General features: G+C 41.9%; 1 protein-coding gene across 8 annotated transcripts in view; it reads left to right on the forward strand.

Moving 5' to 3' along the window:
• EBF1 (EBF transcription factor 1) overlaps positions 1-19,912 on the forward strand; it is a 373,513-nt gene that overhangs the window by 241,073 nt on the left and 112,528 nt on the right. For 4 of the 8 annotated variants that reach the window (XM_083603866.1, XM_083603870.1, XM_083603867.1 and 1 more), the window contains exons 7-8: positions 1,821-1,902; positions 19,354-19,495. In XM_083603866.1, coding sequence (XP_083459992.1) covers positions 1,821-1,902; positions 19,354-19,495 — 224 coding nt within the window. The remainder of the gene's footprint in view (positions 1-1,820; positions 1,903-19,353; positions 19,496-19,912) is intronic. The other 4 variants (XM_083603868.1, XM_083603872.1, XM_083603869.1 and 1 more) reach the window with 1 other exon arrangement.

Here is a 19,912-nt window from a genome sequence, read left to right on the forward strand (position 1 = left end):
CACTGTGTGTGTATAATAAATAATAACAATAATAATAATAAATACAAAGAAGCAACACTCAGTAGATCTGTTGTAATATTTTTGATATGCTTTATAATTTCCTGCTAGTTTGGGAAAAACTTCAGTAATGACCCTTAGAATGTAACCTGTACTGAGATACTGTAATATTTTTTAAATGGTGAATCAATTGATTTATCAGTTAAATGCAAGGCTGCTGATTGACTACAACCTTTAATAAGTTGACTGCTCCAATTGCTGGCAAATTTAGTGAAAGAGGACTTCATCCTAGCTAGCACATTTTTTCTTTTGTAAGAACGCCTATTTAAGGCATCAAAGACCACCCAACTGCATCTATATAATGGTATCTCCCCCATTTATTTAAGTATGTTTTCCTGTTGTGTATTAATTTCCATTCATTACTGTAGTATGGAGGTAGGGTGAGTGAACAATCTTGTTTCTGCTGTGGGATCATTCCATCACAGGTCATGGCAGGGTGAGAGTGGGTGGAGCTAGTGATGACTATAGGCAGAGCCAGAGACAGAAGTATACTGGAATAACTAAAATAAATAAAGGTCACCGGCTTCAATTTTCACAATGGCTACCACATATTAGAATACCCAATTTTTGCATGTGTCCCCAGAAGTGAAGCCTACTGGGTTTGATGAGGTTACTCTCAAATAAACAGAGGCTTTAAAAAAGAAGAAGAAATACAACAGATCAACACAGCTATTGTTCTAGTGACAGTACTTTCTGACTTTTGTGTGTCCCCCCCCCCCCCCCGCACTTGTGCGGGTGTGTTGCAGCTGCCTACCAGTCTGTTTTCAGATAGTTTCAGTGCAGGGGTGAGAACATCTCCCCTAAGACATACGACAAGAAAAAACAAGTAAACCAAGAACAACATCAACTTCTTCATACCACAGAGGGGAGGAAAACAGTTTATAAAGCCAGAATAACTAGTAAGGAGACAAAATGGGAGGCAGAAATTCTGATAGGAGTTGGGGGTTTAGGATTTAGTGCTTAGGAGTTGTTAAAGCCTGGAAGTTGACATCTTTCATTGTTATTGCCAGTGACTGCCATCTCATCTCCATATTCCTCATACTTTTAAAATGCACTGAAAGGATATTACGACTGAATAATACTAACAACACTAGTATCATTACTAGGGCCATTTTTCTATTAAGTAAAATGCATAATGATGGTAGAAGCAGCAGTTTTGCAACCCAAGATGCAGGGCCACAGGTGAGAGAAGCAATGAAGCTGCAAGCTTACTTTGAGAGAACATTTAGTGTTTAATGCCTTAGCTGAAATCACACGCGCTCCCTGTACAGTATTACATGCACAAATGTTTTTCATCATAAACACATTTTGGAATTCTGTAAATTATAGTATGTGGGAGCCAGAATTGTGACAGTGAAAAATATGCCAATTTGTCGTCCCCAAATGCATAACTGTTTCAAGTAGTAGGGAAATATGATCATTTCCGGAATTCTGTAGTTGTGACTGCCAGCCGTCAGACTCCATGGAAATGGCGGCTTCATTTTCTCCTCTGTACCCTTGTTGTGTGATGAAAGTTTCAAGTGGCATGTTTTAGAAGACAGATAATGACTTTGCTTTTTGGCGGAATAATTTTGTGTTAAGTTTATGCCTATTGTTTTTGGCTCATTGGTCTGGTGTGTTAGAACTGTGAGAAGACCGTCTTTATCCATGTGGTACATGTGGACAGACAATTTTATATAAATTGTTTGCTGGGTGAGCAAGGGGTGTATTGGGGCAACTTGTCAACAACTGGTATACTCAACACGATATCCTTTTTCCAACAGGTTCTTCTTGAAATTTTTTCTTAAATGTAACCAGAACTGCCTAAAAAATGCAGGAAACCCTCGAGACATGCGAAGATTTCAGGTCAGTGTCACTCCCCCCCCCTTAAGATAAATAATGTTTAAATGATGTGGGCTGGGAAGATTGTCAACCTATGTAAAATGATTACATAGTTCTTTCGGAAAGTTACGTTTTGCATTTTATCGTTGTTCTTGGCATTGTATTTTGATGTATTTTCTGTGAGTCGCTTTGGTTTACCCTTTGAATGGGGAAAGGTGTGATATAAATTATAAAAAATAAATAAGAGTTGGGATATGGGGGGAAATGGCGAGGATTTGCATTTTGTAAGCCACCAGGCTTTGTTCTGTGATTTGAAGTGTCAGAATGCCAGCTCGAAAACAACGAATCTGAACTAGGGTTGGCCCTTCCCCTTTCAGCACCTGAGGCCAAATGGGAAGATGCCACTTCCTGGTCTCCCCCAGTGCCGGATTTATGTATAAGCTAAACAAGCTATAACTTAGGGCCCCATTCTCTTGGGGCCCCCCAAAAAAATTAAAGAAAAAACAAACCTGGATGTACATTTCCAAAATATAAGATAAAAAGCAAATAAAATAAAACCTTCATACAGCAGCAGTGTTTTGTGTTGTGTAGGTTCCTATGATGTAAGCATGCTCCCTAAAATATCACTGGTTTCCTCATTTCTATAGATAGGGTGCCTACATTCTGCATGTGCATATGGCTTTAGATACCTGTTAACGTCCATAAATTATCATGTAGCATATATTCAACACAAAAAAACAGCAACAATTTGTTGACAAAGGACAGCTGGACATATAAAGGTCCCCATTACCTTCAGGAGCTTAGGGCCTCATCAAACCTAAATCTGGCCCAGGTTCCCCCCCCCCCCCAGGTTGCAAGGCAGCGGCTTCTCTGATGGCTACAGGGGTGGAGGCGCCTGTGCCGTCACCAGAGAAGTGGTGGCAGTGGTCCAAAGCCGCCAGAGAAGTGAGCAGCACTGAGATCACATCTCTCTGGAAACTGGCTCCCCTCCGCTGGCTGTGGTGCCACACCTCGTGGACCTCTGCTGCTTGCCTCACAAGTGGGTTGGCCCTGGGTTGGCACTATTACTGCTCTTTGGCTTTTAAATATTTTTAACCCCTCCCCACAAGACATGGGAGCAATTTGCAAGGGTTTGACACCCCAGGTATTAACAATGATTGCATTCGCATGGCAATTCTATCCCTAACAGTTAATTTCCAGCTTTAAAAAAAATTCATACAATGTTAAAGCCACTTTTGGAACTATAGTGGAATATAGCTCGTTTAGCACTCGTTTTCATATTATTTGCAAACAGGCGTTTTTCTGGAAACCAGTAAAACAGGAATGAGCGCTAAACCTGCTCCATATTCCACTATTGTTCCATAAGTGGCTTTTACATTGTGTGAAAGCTCAAATATAATGTGGAGCTTGGCAGTCGTGAAAGCAGTCGTGGCAGTCGTGAAACTGCCATATGGATGCAGCCAATGACAACAGAGAATTACCATTAAAAAAACCCACACAATTTAATACATCATGAGTCATGAAAGTCACTAGGTAAGTTGGAAGATGATGCTAGATTTTAGCAGTGGTTCCCAGCCTTTTTGGTATGGTGGCTCAGAAATCCAAATTTCCTTGATATGGTAACCCACTGAAATATTGTCCTATGAATTTTGGACCTTAGGTCATTGGCAGCTGTCTGTTTTGTTCCCCTGAAGTGTAAGTTTGCCTATTTTATAACCATTTACTTAGCACCCATATTAATGTGGAATTCATTGAAATATTTATGGTACCAACAGCATTCACAGTTTTGTTTATGGGAATACAAGACTAGCCTTTCTGACATTTGGTTACAAGTGTGAACATAGCATTATAATGTGCCAGTGAAACAAAAAGCTGTAAGAGTTGTAACATCATACCAGTGAAGGATTACAAGTGATAATTAATTTGTGTTTAGTAATAAGGCCACTTCCACAGGAATTGCACCTCACTTGCAAGTCACAGCCCACAGGTTGGGAAACTCTGGACTGTAAAATTACCTGAAGGAATACAGATGCTAGTTCTTAACTGATTTTAATTCAGTAAATCAACAAGCTAAACAAATGTTGCCTCTTTCTAGTTCTAAAACCCAAATGGAAGAAAAATAATATTTTATTCGTTCTCTCAAGTCTGTGCAAGCTGTGACCTACCAATATGAACACACTAGCTGCTTGACAAAACTGTCTCTTAGCGGCCCAGTACAATTCTGCCTTCAACACTAGCACCATTCCTTTGCATGTTGATGGGGTATTGGGTGGTTTAGAATGGGAGGCAGATGTTGTTCCCTACTGGCTTCTATTGGTGGAGATGAGGAGAAGTGAGGCAGCCTCTGCTTCTGTGGAGTCCCCAGTTTCACCGTAATTTGTGGATATTTGCAAATGCCAGTTCTCCCACCGATAGAAGCCAGTAGTAAGCCCCCCCCCAAATGGGGCAGTGTGGTGTGCCAGAGGCTTTGGATCCACCAGATCCAATCCCCTACTAATCCCCCATGTTGTGCCAGTCTGGATTTGGTACAGCCCCCCCTCCCAAAAGTGTAAAAGAATCACCTTCATCTTCTGCCCAGGCCAGCTGGAAGGGAGGGTTTTGGACACAGTGCTGGATCCACTGATTCTCTCCATCCCTTGGTGGCCAGGATTTGGATTGCTCTATTATTGAGCTACTGTAGAATGCCTACATGGCTGCTAGTGGAATCTGTTTAGCTTGATAAGACAAACGTTATGTAGGCTTTGCCTTTTGGGATTGGTAAAGTAAAGGTAAAGGTACCCCTGACTGTTCGGTCCAGTTGTGGACGACTCTGGGGTTGCGCGCTCATCTTGCTCTGTAGGCCGAGGGAGCTGGCGTTTGTCCACAGACAGCTTCCGGGTCTTGTGTCCAGCATGACTAAGCTATTTCTGGTGAACCAGAGCAGCGCACGGAAACACCGTTTACCGCTGGAGTGGTACCTATTTATCTACTTGCACTTTGACGTGCTTTCAAACTGTTAGGTTGGCAGGAACTGGGAACAAAGCAACGGGAGCTCACCCCGTCGTGGGGATTCGAACCGCCAACCTTCTGATTGGCAAGCCCTAGGCTCAATGGTTTAGACCACAGCGCCACCCGCGTCCCCTCTTGGGATTGGTAGCCTATCCTATCTCACAGTGTCACACCATATAAGGCAAAGAAGACAGAGTGATAAGGGGGAACAACAGAAAAGGCCTTAATAATAATCCATTCTGTTATGATCCTCCTATCACACTGTGTGCTGACATTTTCACCACCCTAAACAGGTATGGACTGGAGGTATTGTTTTAAATGTACAGGGTGAAGTTCACAAACAATTCTGAAACAAACAAAACTACCCTAATCTGCCCGTATGCAGGTTTCCCCACCAGAAGAGATGCAAGCCTCTTTCTGCTGCAGTAAACTGCTCAGATCTTTCATATGAATTGTCCATAAAGTTGGCCATAGTTCTATAAAAACTTTTTTTTTTTTTTTGGCCAAATGACAGTGGTGGAACAGCCTGGCACAATTTATTATTATTATTACTGTAACACCGCAACATCAAAAACAATAAATCACTTAAATACAAAAAAACGTAGTTGATTTTGATGGGCAACCTTTATGGTATAATTTATTTATAAATTATTTATTTATACTGCTAGGTCATAAAATATATGGGAAATATGCTACATTAAAACAGAACTAGATGGTAACAAGATGTGGATTTTATACCTTCAGTGTTAGAAATGCAGGCTAGAATCAGTTCTTTTTTTCTGGGGGGACGCAGGGGTATGCATACCCCTAAACATTTTGTGAATCTAAGTTTGGCCTCATTGAGGGGCAGTATTTCAATATAAGTAGGAAAATGAGATTACCCCTAAACATTTTTTAAAAGAAAGAAAGCACTGGCTAGGATTATTTTAAGACATAAGTGTTTGTGTATTTGTGTTGATTTCCCTTATTTTTAATATTTAGATCTTCCATATGACATAATGGAATTATTAGGCTAATAAGCACCCTATGCATACCTACATCTCACATAGTTAAATGGGGCTTACAAAAGGTTTATAATTCTAAACACACAAGTAGAAAGCCTCACTGAACACAGTGGGTCTCACTTTTGCGTAAACATGCATAGGACAGCCCTGTTAATTATGCACTTTTTGACTATCAGTGTGCCATATAATTAAGAAAAATGTAAATAGCGAAAAAAAGCCCAATTGTTTCAATATTTTCAGTTTAGAGATTACTTAAAGATGGAGTAAAAAATGGAACATTCAGAACAGCTTTAACTGACTTTGAAAAGCTAGTAAATAACCATTAAATTCTTAAAGGACTATTATCCAAAATTTATTGTCAATTGTTCCGTTAATTACCACTCTGGACTTAATTTGAAGCTAAGTTGGAAAAAATGCTTGATAGAACTCTTACAGCGTATGGTTGGAACAAAATCTTTGCTAAGCTTTTACCCATATTCAGTTTCTGTAATATGAAAGAGAGTCATTAGGAAACTATTCATAGGTCATTTCCTAACTGCCCATAGGTTGGATAGAGTAGTCCTTCTTCCTTGGTGATCACTCCTAGCCAAGTAAGATTTTCTTCCATAAACACGGTTTTAACGATGAGTCCGTAAGTGACTGTGGGGGCCAATTCTGGACCCACAAGTCCTTCCACAGTGGCGACATTGGTTTCCGGGTGGGGGTTGATCAAGGTCTGGATTTGCCAAGCGTGCCTTCCTTTTAGCACATTTCTACCTTGCGTTCTGAATTCGAGTGTCTTCAGAGTCCATGACACCTTTGGTAAAAGCTGTTCTCCAATTGGAGCACTCGCAGGCAAGTGTTTCCCAATTGTTGGTGTTTATACTCCATTTTTAAAAATTTGCCTTGAGACAGTCTTCCAACCTCTTTTGTTGACCACCAGTGTTACACTTTCCATTTTTAAGTTCAGAATAGAGTAGTTGCTTTGGAAGACGATAATCAGGCATCTGCACAACATGCTTTACCATCTGCATATTTTTCTGTTTATTTATTTAAAACCTTTATATGCCACCTTATATCAATGATTTCAAGGCAGTTTGCGGAAACAAAAACAAGTAAAGCAAATAGTGTTGGGAACACTCTGGTCCCAATAGCTGGGACATACTCAGGTGTGTGAGGGTAGATGAGAAGATATGTTGTTGCAGCAGTTGAGCATTTCTGGCCTGTTCCAGAGTTCCCAACTTCTGGCATGGGGACTGGCTCCAGGATGAGGGAAAATTGTTGGGTCTTCCACAAGAGCCCCAAAGGACCAGCAGGCGGAGTCAGCAGTGGAACCACCTGGAGCAGGGAGTGACTGATAAGATAATTGCTCCAGCAAAGCCCCAGGGTGGTCTATGTTACTGCCTGATAAGCAGCATCTCCTGACCCACCCTGCACTGCTGCGTGCTTGGAGTAGGAGCACTGAGGAGAAGACCTGATGGTCCAGCAGTTTTTGTAGTGGATGCAGTGTTGAACTTCCGTGCAGACTGGAATATCTAGGGCTAGACTAACTTACCTCAGATTGGGTAAGATCTTACACTTTCCTGAGCTCCATAGAGGAATGTGCAATAAATAAATAAAGCAAAGGCCATATTTCTGACCGTAAGTTTGTATTTCCCTCACAGTTAATGCCATGTTACCTGGAAGCGGAACAGTTTTGTTTGACTAGCTTTTGTTTTCCAGGCCATATAATTTCTGCTATTTCCACATGGAATTTGCAGATTTCTACACAGCCTTCTTAAGGGCCTCCCATCTGTTTCCCTTCCGTCTCTGCCACTGTTGCCTCGTATTTATTAAACATCGGTTATTCTGTAAGAATATCCTCCAGTCAGACATGCTCTCGCAAACAGGGCAATCTAGCGTGAACAGCCAGGACCGCAGTCTGTCAAAGCAACAGTTTGTGCTTACCTACGTGCTGCCAGTTTGCAACTCCCCCAAGATGTGAGCTGATTTTCATATGGTAATGCTCTTGCATGTTCTGTCAGAAGAGCAATCAGGAGCTTGTGTAGGTGACTAGGTAGGACATAAGAGGGGTTGTTGATCTCTTGACTCGTAAAGACATTCTGTCAGGCAAGCCCAGCCTCACAGCAGTCGAGCTTTCCGTGTGTAAACAGAGACTGCTTAATTACACAGGTCATGTCAATTAGCGTGACCTTCGCATTTTAAAGAAATTAATCACTTTCGGCAGAGCAAATCACTCCTCATACTTTAATATTCAGCATGGCAGTAAAGTGTGCAGAAATGCATTCAGTGACAGAGCATTCCTATTTTTATGAATAATGGTTCAGTTTAATCGGTGGTCCCACCCCAACCCCCTGCCTTCTCTTTGGACTTGTTGCTTGAACATTACAGCAAACAAAATAAGTATGCCTGTTGATGCTGTATATTTATTTTGGTCTAGCAAGAAGTGCACCTGGAAAAAAATGGGTTTGGGCGGGGAGGATAAGCTTGCTGACGTCCTTCACAGTGTCCCTCCTACATCTCACACCAAATACAACCAATGTAATAGGGTAGACGCTTCTTTTCTTATTGGAGGCTTCTTGCATGGGATTAGCTGCTCCCACCTGGCTATGTCATGGCTTCCTTTTTGTGACGCATCAAGTTCCTCCTGTCTTCCATCTCAGCACCTGCTTGCCCTCCCCACTTCAGACATTTCAGGTTAACTTTGTTCACCTCAGTCCAGATTTAGAAGCAAGCATTTAGCAAACAGCTCCTTTCAAGTAAACTCCAGCATGACTCAGCATTTCTAATTAAAGAGTTGGTTGCAGAGGTGAGGAAGTAGAAAGAACCAGGGTGCCAAATGGAATTAGATGGCATATATCCTCTGTCATACAGCAGGATGATGTATTACATCCTGGGCTTATTTTTTATATCTTTGACTACCTAAGGAAAGAAATCCAAAGTCCCTTGAATATTTCAATTAATTCATTAGTTAATTAATTTCAATCGATCAATAAGTTAATCAAAATCCTTTCTAACCAGATTAATATTTTAAAATCTCTAAGCAGTATGCAGAAATGCATATAAGGCAGAGATAGAACTTTTTTTAAAAAAAAACCTGTAAAACAGTACAGTCATACCTTGGAAGTCGAATGGAATCCATTCCAGAAGTCCGTTTGACTTCCAAAACGTTCAAAAACCAAATCACAGCTTCTGATTGGCTGCAGGAAGCTCCTGCAGCCAATCAGAAGCCCCGTCGGACATTCGGGTTCCAAAACAATGTTCGCAAACTGGAACAATCACTTCTGAGTTCGGGAACCAAAACGTCCGAGTTCCAGGGTATTTGGGAGCCAAGGTATGACTGTATTATGAAAACAGGAAAACAGGTAAGCTCAGATCCAGTCTTATAGGTCATGGAAAGCCGGGGCAAGAAGGTATGTCAGAAGCAGTTGATGGATATGGGTCACTGCCCTGCGATATTTTGTAAGACGTGGTACCACAATTAAATTAATCCATGGTCTTCCCAGGTCCTTCGAGGCACCAACAAAAAGGTTTGCTTGTTTATTTATGCTAACATTCTATTAGTGTTATCCCTATTAAGAGCTGATTAATCCCCGATGTAAGGATAGCCTCCTGCGCTTCCTCCTCCTACTGACGGGACATCACCTGTCCACCCCTTTCCCTGTAAAAAGTTGCTGCAGTCATTGCTGCTGCCCTGGGGAAAGGGAGGCACTCCCCCCTCCAAAATAATAAAAAAAAGGCTACAAGTGTGCACACCAGCATTGAAATTTGCAATATATATTTTGAGAACATATATATTTCAAGAAAAAGCCCTTGCCTTTTAACTAGAGCTCCTGCCAGGTTTTGGGTGCTGGAGAAACTTTCCCCTGCCTTCCACCCTGCCTTCCACCTGTCCTTTCACTGGCAGCTGCTGGGGAAACTTGCACTCATTACTTTCCCTGCAAAATTTGCAAGTGTTATTGCTGCTGCTTTTCCAGGAAAGGAGTCGTGACCAGCCCCTCATGAATAGTATACATCACCAGGGCTAGGGGCGGAAAGCAGTGTGTATATTCATTCATTTTTATTTTTATTTTTAAAGTGAGAGTAAGAAACGAACAAACCAGGAGGCGGGTATGTAGCCCATCTTAAGTTGTTAATTAGGGACAAATATAACTTTGGAGAGATAATGAAGAAAGGTGGGGTTGCATAGTGTTGCTAGCCAGGTAACAGAGGCAGCTGAGGTCATCAACCCTATCAAAAACCACTCCATCCAATGGAGGTGAGACCATAGCACTGTGTCTGTTCACACGGGAAATAACTGCACTACTGTTGGTGATATCGTGCTAAAAATGAGTAATTTTAAAACAACACCTTGGATTCTCAGGAATGAGTGAATTATGTCATTACTGGGGTGAAGTACCTGTTGCATCATCACAAAAGGACAACTGAAAAGATTATTGGTTTACTCCTTCCCTGGGTTTGCTACAATTCATGATTGGCAAATGTATGGTTAGAATTTTGCCTATCATTCAGGCAGACAACTGACAATACAGGAATGATATTGCCGGAAAACAGGCACCTGTGTTTTCTATGAATTTCTAAGAGTATGCAGAAGTGTGTAATTAAAAGTACTAACAGGCTGGTTCAGAATGAGCTCAGTTTTTCTGAACATCCTCTAAAAATGCCTGAAGATTCTTTTTAAAAACAATGGCCAATTTTGATAGAGTTTCAAAGTTGGGGGGTGGAGGTTCATTACTGCACAGGCACCAGCCAGTCAGCACTGTGCACAGCCAGCTTCTGCTGTTACATTGCAGAACTGCCTCTTTCCCCCACAAGCTTGTGTCTGTATCTTAGTTATGAGAAACAAAAGGTGGATTTTCCTGGATGGTACATCCAAACCCAGAGAGAGCCTCAGATAGTGCTATTCCTCTGATTTGAGTAGCGTTTGTTGCTGTTTCGCTGCTTTACAAGATGCACAAATGGCTTTTTATATATCTAATTTTAAAGAACAGCAAGAGGAGACTGCATGTTAGTGGCCTCAAAGCATCTACCTAAATTTAGGCTGGACCTTTAATATCCTGCTAAAGCTGGGACTTGAGTCAAAATAATAGATGTGTACTGCGAGGAGTAGTCTGCCCATAAGTCATTCCAGCCTCTTCGACACAGTGTTTAGAAGTGTAAACAAAAGTAGAAATTTGCTTCCAGTGAAAATGGAGATTACTGAAAATACCAGGAATGTGTCATAAACTAATTGGCTAGCGAAACCTAATGGGCTGTGGTTATAAATGAGGAGTAATGTGATTCCTAATCTTGAAATATTGGGTGGTGCACCCTAACAAATAAATAGGCTCCGTTAACCAACTCAGATAAACAGATTGATTTCTTAACCTCTAGTTTTCATTTCCAGAAGATTTGTTAGCTTCTAGAACATTTGCAATTGAGCTATTTAATAATGCAAAAGAAGGATGTACACAGAGGAATGCAAATAACAGTAAATTTAGGATACACAAATTTAACCAACACCCCCATCTGATATTTTTATTAGCAGTCTGCTAACCTCCAGTGCTGCACATACATTTGAAAACTAACAATCTATGAAGATTTGATGCTAAAGCTGATTTTCCTCCCCTCTATGTTTGCCTGTCCCAAATTAAAAACTGCATTTTCTTCACAACATTTGGATAGGTTTGAGATTTGGCAGGCCTGCCTGTCCCCGTGTTTATATGAGTTTGTCAGCACCTCATTAATCAATTTTTAAACTGCAATATGCTTCTCCCCTCATGTGTTGGCCTGTTGTTGTTTTTTCAAAGTTGCTTCACTGCCTGCTCTACACCTCCTGTTCTCATTTTTTAAAAAGCTGAAACAAAAGTTGTTTCCTTTACAAATTAGTTTTGCATGTGCTTTGATTGAAACGCATCCCACTCATTAAAAAAATAAAATAAATTGTTTCCTTTTCAAAAAATACACGCAAACCATATTTGGAACACGCTTGTCCCGAGAAGTCCTGTTGACTTTAGTAAGATTATTCTAAAGTAAATGGATTTGTGGATTTTAGCCATAAACTTGTGAAGGCTGTTTGGAAAGTATTCAGTTCATATTAGATATTACTTTTTGCTTAGGCAGAGGACATTAATATTTAAATAACACGTAGGCCAAATATTTCTTTTTCCTTTATAGTAATCAAACTTTTGAATTCTCTCCCTCTCTCTGTCTGTCTCTCTTTCTAAAAAGAATCAGTAGAGAGTTTCTTCTTTTCCTACAGGTGCACTGTGAATAATCACTTCTTAAAGTAGACCACCACTTAACCACTTTTATTTTTTTCACATTTCCTGACCCTAGAAACAGTTTCTCTAGGGGATTCCTTTTATAGTATTTTCTCTTAATGACTCCAAAAGAGCCCAGCCCACCCCCAGCATGGCATCTTTGTAGTAAATCAAATTCTATTCAAGGGAACTAGGTAGCAACAGTCTGTTACTGCAATTCAAAACATATTTTAAAGATGAATGGCTTAGGTTGAGTGCCTGATGTTGCAGATGTTGTGAGAAACGAAAGTTAAGTAACTGATCTCAGTGAGATTACGCTGGTAACTAAAGTTGCTCACTGTTCATGCACTCCTATGAACAAAATAGTTTGCACTGAAGGTCCGGGGCCCTTGTCATAGAATTGTTTGACGTTGTATTTTATTTCTTTTAAACAAAATATTTCTTAAGTGGTTATGTTTTTAAAACCTTTCTTGGATTTGGGTCCCCAAAACACACTTTTCTGTGTCCCCCCCCCCCGTCTCTTATACTTTGTATTTAGATACCATTTTCAGGTGGTTAAGGTCTTAACAAGAAGAAGGGTTATTGAAAGTGGCTTTTAAAATCCACAGGGGGAAAAAAAAGGAAATATAAAAGGACAGCTGAAAGTTTGGTGAATTCTCAATGCATTTTGAGTATGTCTTTTATCGGGGTAAAATGCTCATATTTGTTCCTTAATCAGCCTTCTTAAAGCAGTGGTAGCATGTAGCTTTTATGGAGCAGTTTTTTTTATGAAGGAGCAAAAATGATAATTTTCCTTTGATGAAGCCATACTCAAAATGTGCTGGGAACTTAACAATCCTTGAAGCTGCCTTTTGTGTTTGCTTTTTTCAGTGGAAGTTTTCCCCATCTGAGAAATCCTGTAGCTTGCTGTGGCCTCCATCCATGAGGTAGGTGCCAGGTGAAAATGCTCTGCTTCAACCAGGCCTTTGGCCGATGGACATCTGATGCCCTTTTAAATGTGTTATGGGAGGGGGGGATTATTGGTTTGTTTTTGTTCTTAATTTTATTGTATATTTTATGTTGTAATTTTATGTTGTGATCCTCCCTGAGATCTATGAATAAAGTTAGTAATTTTAGTAATAAAAATAATAGGTAGGCTAGACACTGGAGAAAATGTCCTGAGGGTATTCCTCTCTAATAGCCCTATGCTCTGGGACAGCAGTAGTACAGTGTCATAGTCTGTGAGATTCTTTAAGCTTGTGTCTTTAGCTTGACTATTTAAAGTAAGGTAAAAGGTAAAGGACCCCTGGACGGTTAAGTCCAGTCAAAGGCGACTATGGGGTGCAGCGCTCATCTCACATCAGGCCGAGGGAGCCGGCGTTTGTCCACAGACAGCTTTCCGGGTCATGTGGCCAGCATGACTAAACCGCTTCTGGCACAACGGAACACTGTGACAGAAGCCAGAGCGCATGGAAATGCTGTTTACCTTCCCGCTGCAGAAATACCTATTTATCTACTTGTACTGGCATGCTTTCGAACTGCTAGGTTGGCAGGAGCTGGGACAGAGCAACGGGAGCTTACCCCATCACGGCGATTCAGTGCTCACCTTACGATCAGCAAGCCCAAGAGGCTCAGTGGTTTAGGCCACAGCACCACCTGCGCCCCTGTGCTTGACTCTTTAGCAGAGGCTGGATGGGCATCTGTCATGGATTCTTTACTTGAGATTCCTACATTGCAGGGGGTTGGACTAGATGACCCTCAGGATCCCTTCCAACTCTACAATTCTTTGATTCTATGTGTCAAGAAAGATAAAGGCACTAGGACAGGAAATCACTACCTATCCTCATAACAGCATGTGACTAGTCAGTTCTTACTGCTTGGTTACCATGGTCCTTGCAACAAGTTCCTTATGCAGGCTTCTACTATAAAGATGTGAGGTCTGAAGGAATAGGATTCTGTATAGTTGAGTATTGGAAGGAAGGGATACTTCCAGCTCAGTATGCAAAAAATTGACCTATAGAATAATATTCGGCTAGCACAATTGTTGTAGTTTATGGACCTTTTTCTGGTACACAGTTATATATTTTTCTTGGTGTTTCTGCTTGATACGTCTATAATTTTTTTAAAAAGAAAAGTTGACTAAGTGCTTTCCTAGGCATCACATTCTAGCTTGGCAGCTGTTATTGAAAGTATTGTTACAAAATTTTAGGGTGCCTGGTCTCCCCTTCTAATATCTGGAACCCCAACCCCAGCCCCAGTGCCAGACATTGAATTTAGCTTGTTAAAATATAAGCCAGGCTGGCTCACTGATGAAGCAATTGCCTGGAGAGATGGGCCATCAAAAGAGCAGAAGGTGAAGGGTGAAGACCTATTAAGAAAGCCATCAGCAAAGCTAAGAGTGTGCCAGCTGGGAAATGGGTGAAGCCCCTCCCTGAGGTCCGAGTTGGGTAGAAGAACAAAGGCCATTAGTAGAGTTGCAGGATTGCAGTTTGCCTGATGTAAGCAAGAGGAGAAATAGTTGCATTTGGCAAGCAGCTTGCAGGCTGCAGAACGGGAGGGTCGCAGCAGTGTGGGCTGGCAGTTTGAATCCGAGGTGGCAGCCTTGTGAGAAACAGGGCCCTCTTGGAGTGTAATCTTGAGAGCTCCCCCATCCTAGGCTCAGGTTGTATATATGTGGAAATAAACTATATATATTATAAAGACACCACAGTCTCCACTGTGCTTCATTTCCAAACCCTGGATAAGCGCTTGGAACCCCCGGAATCTCACAGTGCTGTGGGGATTATGGTGGCGTAGCAATATGTACATGTTGCTGTTCTTGCTTCAGCTAGCTGGAAATGTTGCTGGCCTCTGTCTGTGGGAATGAAAGTGACTTCTTCGCTCTCCCTGGTTTTGGAAAAAGGGATCACTGGATTGCTACATGAGAAACTGGGCTCTCTGAAGCAAAGCACTTCATTTCTGTTTGGTTAGTTCTCAAAATAGTCTCCATGAGCACATAAGTGAGCTGGGCAGAGCAATTTGAAGCTCTGATTTAGGCCATTGGGATGTAATGAATCAGTGGATGCACCACTGCATCTGAAGCCCTGCCACTCACGTCGGCTAGAGTGTTAGGAGAAAGCAGTTGTGTAACTTTTTTCCTGTGCCAGCTCCAGGCTGATGCAGTTTAGATGGCCAAATTGGGTCCCTCAATGGGAAACAGGCCAGCTTTGGAGACAGCCAATCTAGTGTGGGCCCTGTTCTGCTCCTGCTCCACCTCTCTGTTTCCCTGCTTCGGAGATTTACAACGGCTATTCTTGTGCTTTCAGAGCATGCAGCAGTAGCCTTTGTGGTAGTGCAGCTCTATTGCTGGCAGAGCCCACCGGAGGGACACCTCTGCCTCATCCTAACCCCTTCCAGCAACAGGGTCAGGGATAAGGATTGTTTGGTAACAAATGAAATAGCACGTTTCCCCCATCCCTACCTTCCTTTTTGCACTTGTAAAGCATGGAATAGAGGTGGGGAGAAAAGGTTAGAAAGGACTGAGCAGTGCTGAGCAGTCTGCTTTATGGAAGTGAGTCATTATCAGAAGCCGGAGTCAGAGGCAGGTCAGCAATAAAACATCCAGTGTCAGTGAAGTTAACTCTTTATTCAAAGAAACTAAAACAGCGCAGGCCTAGTGACCACAGAAGCTCTTCCCAGTAGGTCTTGTCCAAGTGAGGCAGTTGCAAAGACTGAAGATGCCCATCTTCCCATTGCTCTTTAAGGCTCCTCCCCCAGTTCCTTCCCCAGCAGCCAAAGGCTCCTTCGCCTTGTCTCTCTTTCCTCCACCCTCTTCATTTCTCTATATGTTCTGGGAGACTGGGGAGAAGGGAAGCTGGAGCAGGAGTGGGAGATTCCCTGCTTTTTCAGTAGCCTACCTCCGCTCTGCCTCTTTACCGTACTCTGCTTCTGCCTCAGATTCTGGACTGCTCTATGCTACAGCCTCTTCCCACTCACTAAGCCCTGTTACCTCTTCAATTTCTGACACCTCATCCCAGTCTGCTCCCTCTTCTCCCTCTGACCACTCATCATCATTATCCCACCACCAGTCTCTGGCTCTGAGCCTTCTTCCACTGAGGGTTCCCTTGTTGGTTCTCCAAATGGTGCCCCCCTCCCAGTCCTCTGCATCCAACCAGTCCATGACAGTTGTGGGCGACTTGCAGCCATTAGGAGTAATGCCTTCACACCTTCCATATGTGTTGTGTCAGGAAGATGCTGAACACCACTTCTTTCAAACAAAGATGCCCTCTCCCAAGCCCCCATCCCCACTATGTTTGCATTCCTGTCTCAGCGTCGCCTGCACTGGCTTGGTCATGTCCACAGAATGGAAGATGGCAGGATCCCCAAGGATGTGCACTATGGCGAACTGGCTTCAAGCATTTGGCCCATTGGCAGACCAAAGATGTCTGCAAACATGACATGAAGGCAAGTATCATCAACCCCACCATTTGGGAATTCCTTGTAGGCAACCGCAGTGCCTACTTCTGCAGCAGCACAACCTGACGCCTTAATCTGCCTCAGCTGCAACAGAACATGTCTCTCCCATATTGGTCTCTATGGCCACTGCAAGCACTGTAACCTTCAAACAATTTTACTTCCCCCCCCAAAAGGTACACGCCTCCATTGTTTCCCAAGACAGACAGGTGCCAACAATGGCCATGTGATACATTATGTAGGACCTATCATTTAAAGCTGTTCAGTATTATACACACACCATGAAATGTTCACCAGCTATTGTTATGCAAAACAAGTTATGGACAAATGCCCTTTTGGAGTGTGCATGTAATCTTGCCCATGTAGACGTTTCTCACACTGGAAAACTATTTCTATGGATTGTAGTTATAGGGAAGATTTAAACTGACTTAAATAGTGAAATGGAATATAACACAGGAATATCAAAAGTCCTTCTCACGTGTCTAGTGTTTTTCCTTCAGAATTCAAGTTTCCAAATCTTGTCAAATAATTTTGACCCTGTTTTAACCCAGCGGGTTTTTCCTTTTTAAACCACACTGTGAAATGAGCTAACAAGATTCTGACAGACTATTTTTGGGCGCAAATCATTTTATGTTCACAATCTTAAAGGCCTTATTAAGTTTGATGGGGGGTGGGGAGGGATTGCTTTGCTGGAACTGCTCGACTAAGCAATGTTGTAGGTCAAGATCTGACAAAACATGTTTTTAAGAATTTTATTAGAGTTAATAAAGTGTTATTTGGAGAGTTTTGTTTCGATTGCCTTCCCCTTTCTACCCAGTTCAAGCAATGTAAGGCAATTCTTTGCAAGCAAATCTCCCTGCTCAGGCAACTTTGAGAGGGTAGCGGCTTCCTTGGAGAGTTGAAGCAATGTTTGCCAATCCTTGTAAAGCATTTCACCTCTTCAGAGGCTAAAGCCTCTCAATACCAAGAACAATTAAAGCAAGAGCCTTTTGGATTGACTGGGGAATTCAGCAAAATAAATCAGAAATCCTCTGCCTTGGCTCTGGAGGGTTGCCTCATTATAAGAGCAGATCTATTAGCCCCCTTGCCATTGTCTTTCATTTCTCAAGTGAGGTGATTCTAATTAAATTAATCTGCATGTCAATCTATCGGTGATCAATCAAAGGGGCCGAGGTCCCCCTTTGCGGCAGTGTGCTTGCGGCTGACAGGGCCTGATAATGGAGGAAGAAATAAACTGTCGAGCAAAGTTAATTAGTCAACATAATAGGTGGATTAAACAGGAGCCGGCTGATTGCTGTTTCACATGTTGAAGCATGAGGTGGGAGCTGAAACTGCAATTAACAGACAATTATTATATTTGGTTGTAAGAGGTCGCATGAATAAACATATCTCAGTGGGTTTCAATTTTTAATCCCCCTTCCTTGTTTAATATAAGGAGAAGTGTAGGTCATTTCTTCTTATTGTTTTAGCCAAAGTTCTGGAAGGCAGCACATGTTCTTGGGTAGAATACTTGGTAAGCGGTAGCGCAGAGAGGGACGTTGCCATTTTGTTTGTATGGGTGATTAATATGGGCTAAGAGGTGATCAGGGCAACCAAGCTCAAGAAATTAATCCTGGAGCTGCTGCTGATGTGCAGTGTATCATTATCAAAGAAGAGGCGCTCTCATATTGAAGGGCACTATGCTGTCCTTCAGAGCCTAATGCTAGCACATCCCGGGGCTGACCACGAGGCTTCCCCATACTTTTAGGTTTCAGCAAAGGCAAAATGGTCCAGTTTTACCTCAATATACAAGATGTCACCAGAGCTCAGGTACAACCAAGGATAGAAATCAGCATCCCAGGCAACAAATTTTGTCGTCATCACTAACCAAAATCTCAGCAATCCCTTGCAGCAGTAGTCATCTCATTAGAACGTAGCATTCTTTATCTGAACTTCTTATTGGGTAAGCTAAGGTCATTTTGATAAGAGACTGAACCTTCATAATGAGTCTCCACAAAGAATCTCACTTACTATCATTGTTTAATAGGTTTTGATGAAAACTGGAAACGTGTTTTTAAATTTGTTGAGAAATATGTCAGTTGAGCAGTTGTGTGCTTGCAAGCCATCCTTTTGAATTCACTAGAATCTGTGACTTAATAGTCCCATGTGCCCTGCACATTACAGCAACATGGTATCTTCATTTTTAGTTGTTTAAGTGAATTGAGACAAGTCAAAGTTTGCCAAGTGTGTGAATTCAAACTTGATTATTTGCTAAGGAAAAGGTCTACTTGGATTTGAAAAGCACTATTCATTTCAGCTCTGAAATGCCTTTGACACACATACCCTATTCCGGAGAATTTTGGAGTGGAAACACCCCTGGCAGCTACAACTGTAACAGAATAATGAATACAGTTGCTCTCATCCCAACTTTTGCAGACCACACTTGCTTTTCTTTTTCAAAATACATTTTCATTTGCAATGACAGCAGCTTTATCTCTTCTGGCATATATGCTGAAGAATGGTGTGGGGTAAAATTCAGTCAGCTCTTTAAAAAAAAGTTAATAAAGTGCTCTTGTTAGAATGATGGTTAACAGTGTACGTTTCGCCATACAGCTACAAGCTGTGCAATTTGACTTAAAGCGACATCAAAAGCCTATGATGCCAAGGACCCACTCATCAATAGCACCTCTTGTTAGAGTCGTACAGTCTAAGCACTAGTTATTATGTGAAATAGCTGTGCAATTTTCTGCAGCTCCCAGCTGTTATTTAAGATTCTGGGTTTATTATACTCTGCGCTCATCTCATTTTAAATTGTATTAAAGTGTTTCCTTATATTGTTGTCCCACTCACAGGTTGTGGTATCTACAACAGTCAATGTGGATGGTCATGTCTTGGCAGTGTCGGATAACATGTTTGTGCACAACAACTCCAAACATGGTCGGAGGGCTCGAAGGCTTGATCCTTCGGAAGGTACGCCTTCTTATCTGGAACATGGTAGGCATTTTTTGTTGGTTGACGTTGCTTCTTTAACTGTGGGTCTCTCGGGTTGTGTGGGGGGGGTCCCCCCTTTTCTTCCATTACTGGCTGTCCTAGTGAGGTCATAGGATGAGAGGGTCAGTGTCTTCTCTCTTTTTCCCCAAGGAGTACTTTGCTCAGTACTGGCGCATAGTTTTTAAGCATTTGGGTAATTCCAGCAAAATCAGTTCATGCAGTGAGTTTTGGCTCAAATGCTTACTGTGGGCAAGCTCTTCCCATCAAATGTATGGATATTGTTAGTGCATTTGAAAAGGCCATGGGCAGGATATGTAGAGAATTAAATTGTGCACAGAGTGTTCTATATGCCCAAGAAAGCCCAATTTTATTCCATGATGCAGAGGAAGCTCTTTAGGCTCTTGGAGTTTCCCAGCTGTG

This window comes from Podarcis filfolensis (assembly GCF_964270895.1).
Source record: "Podarcis filfolensis genome assembly, chromosome: 2".
Lineage (NCBI taxonomy): Eukaryota > Metazoa > Chordata > Lepidosauria > Squamata > Lacertidae > Podarcis > Podarcis filfolensis.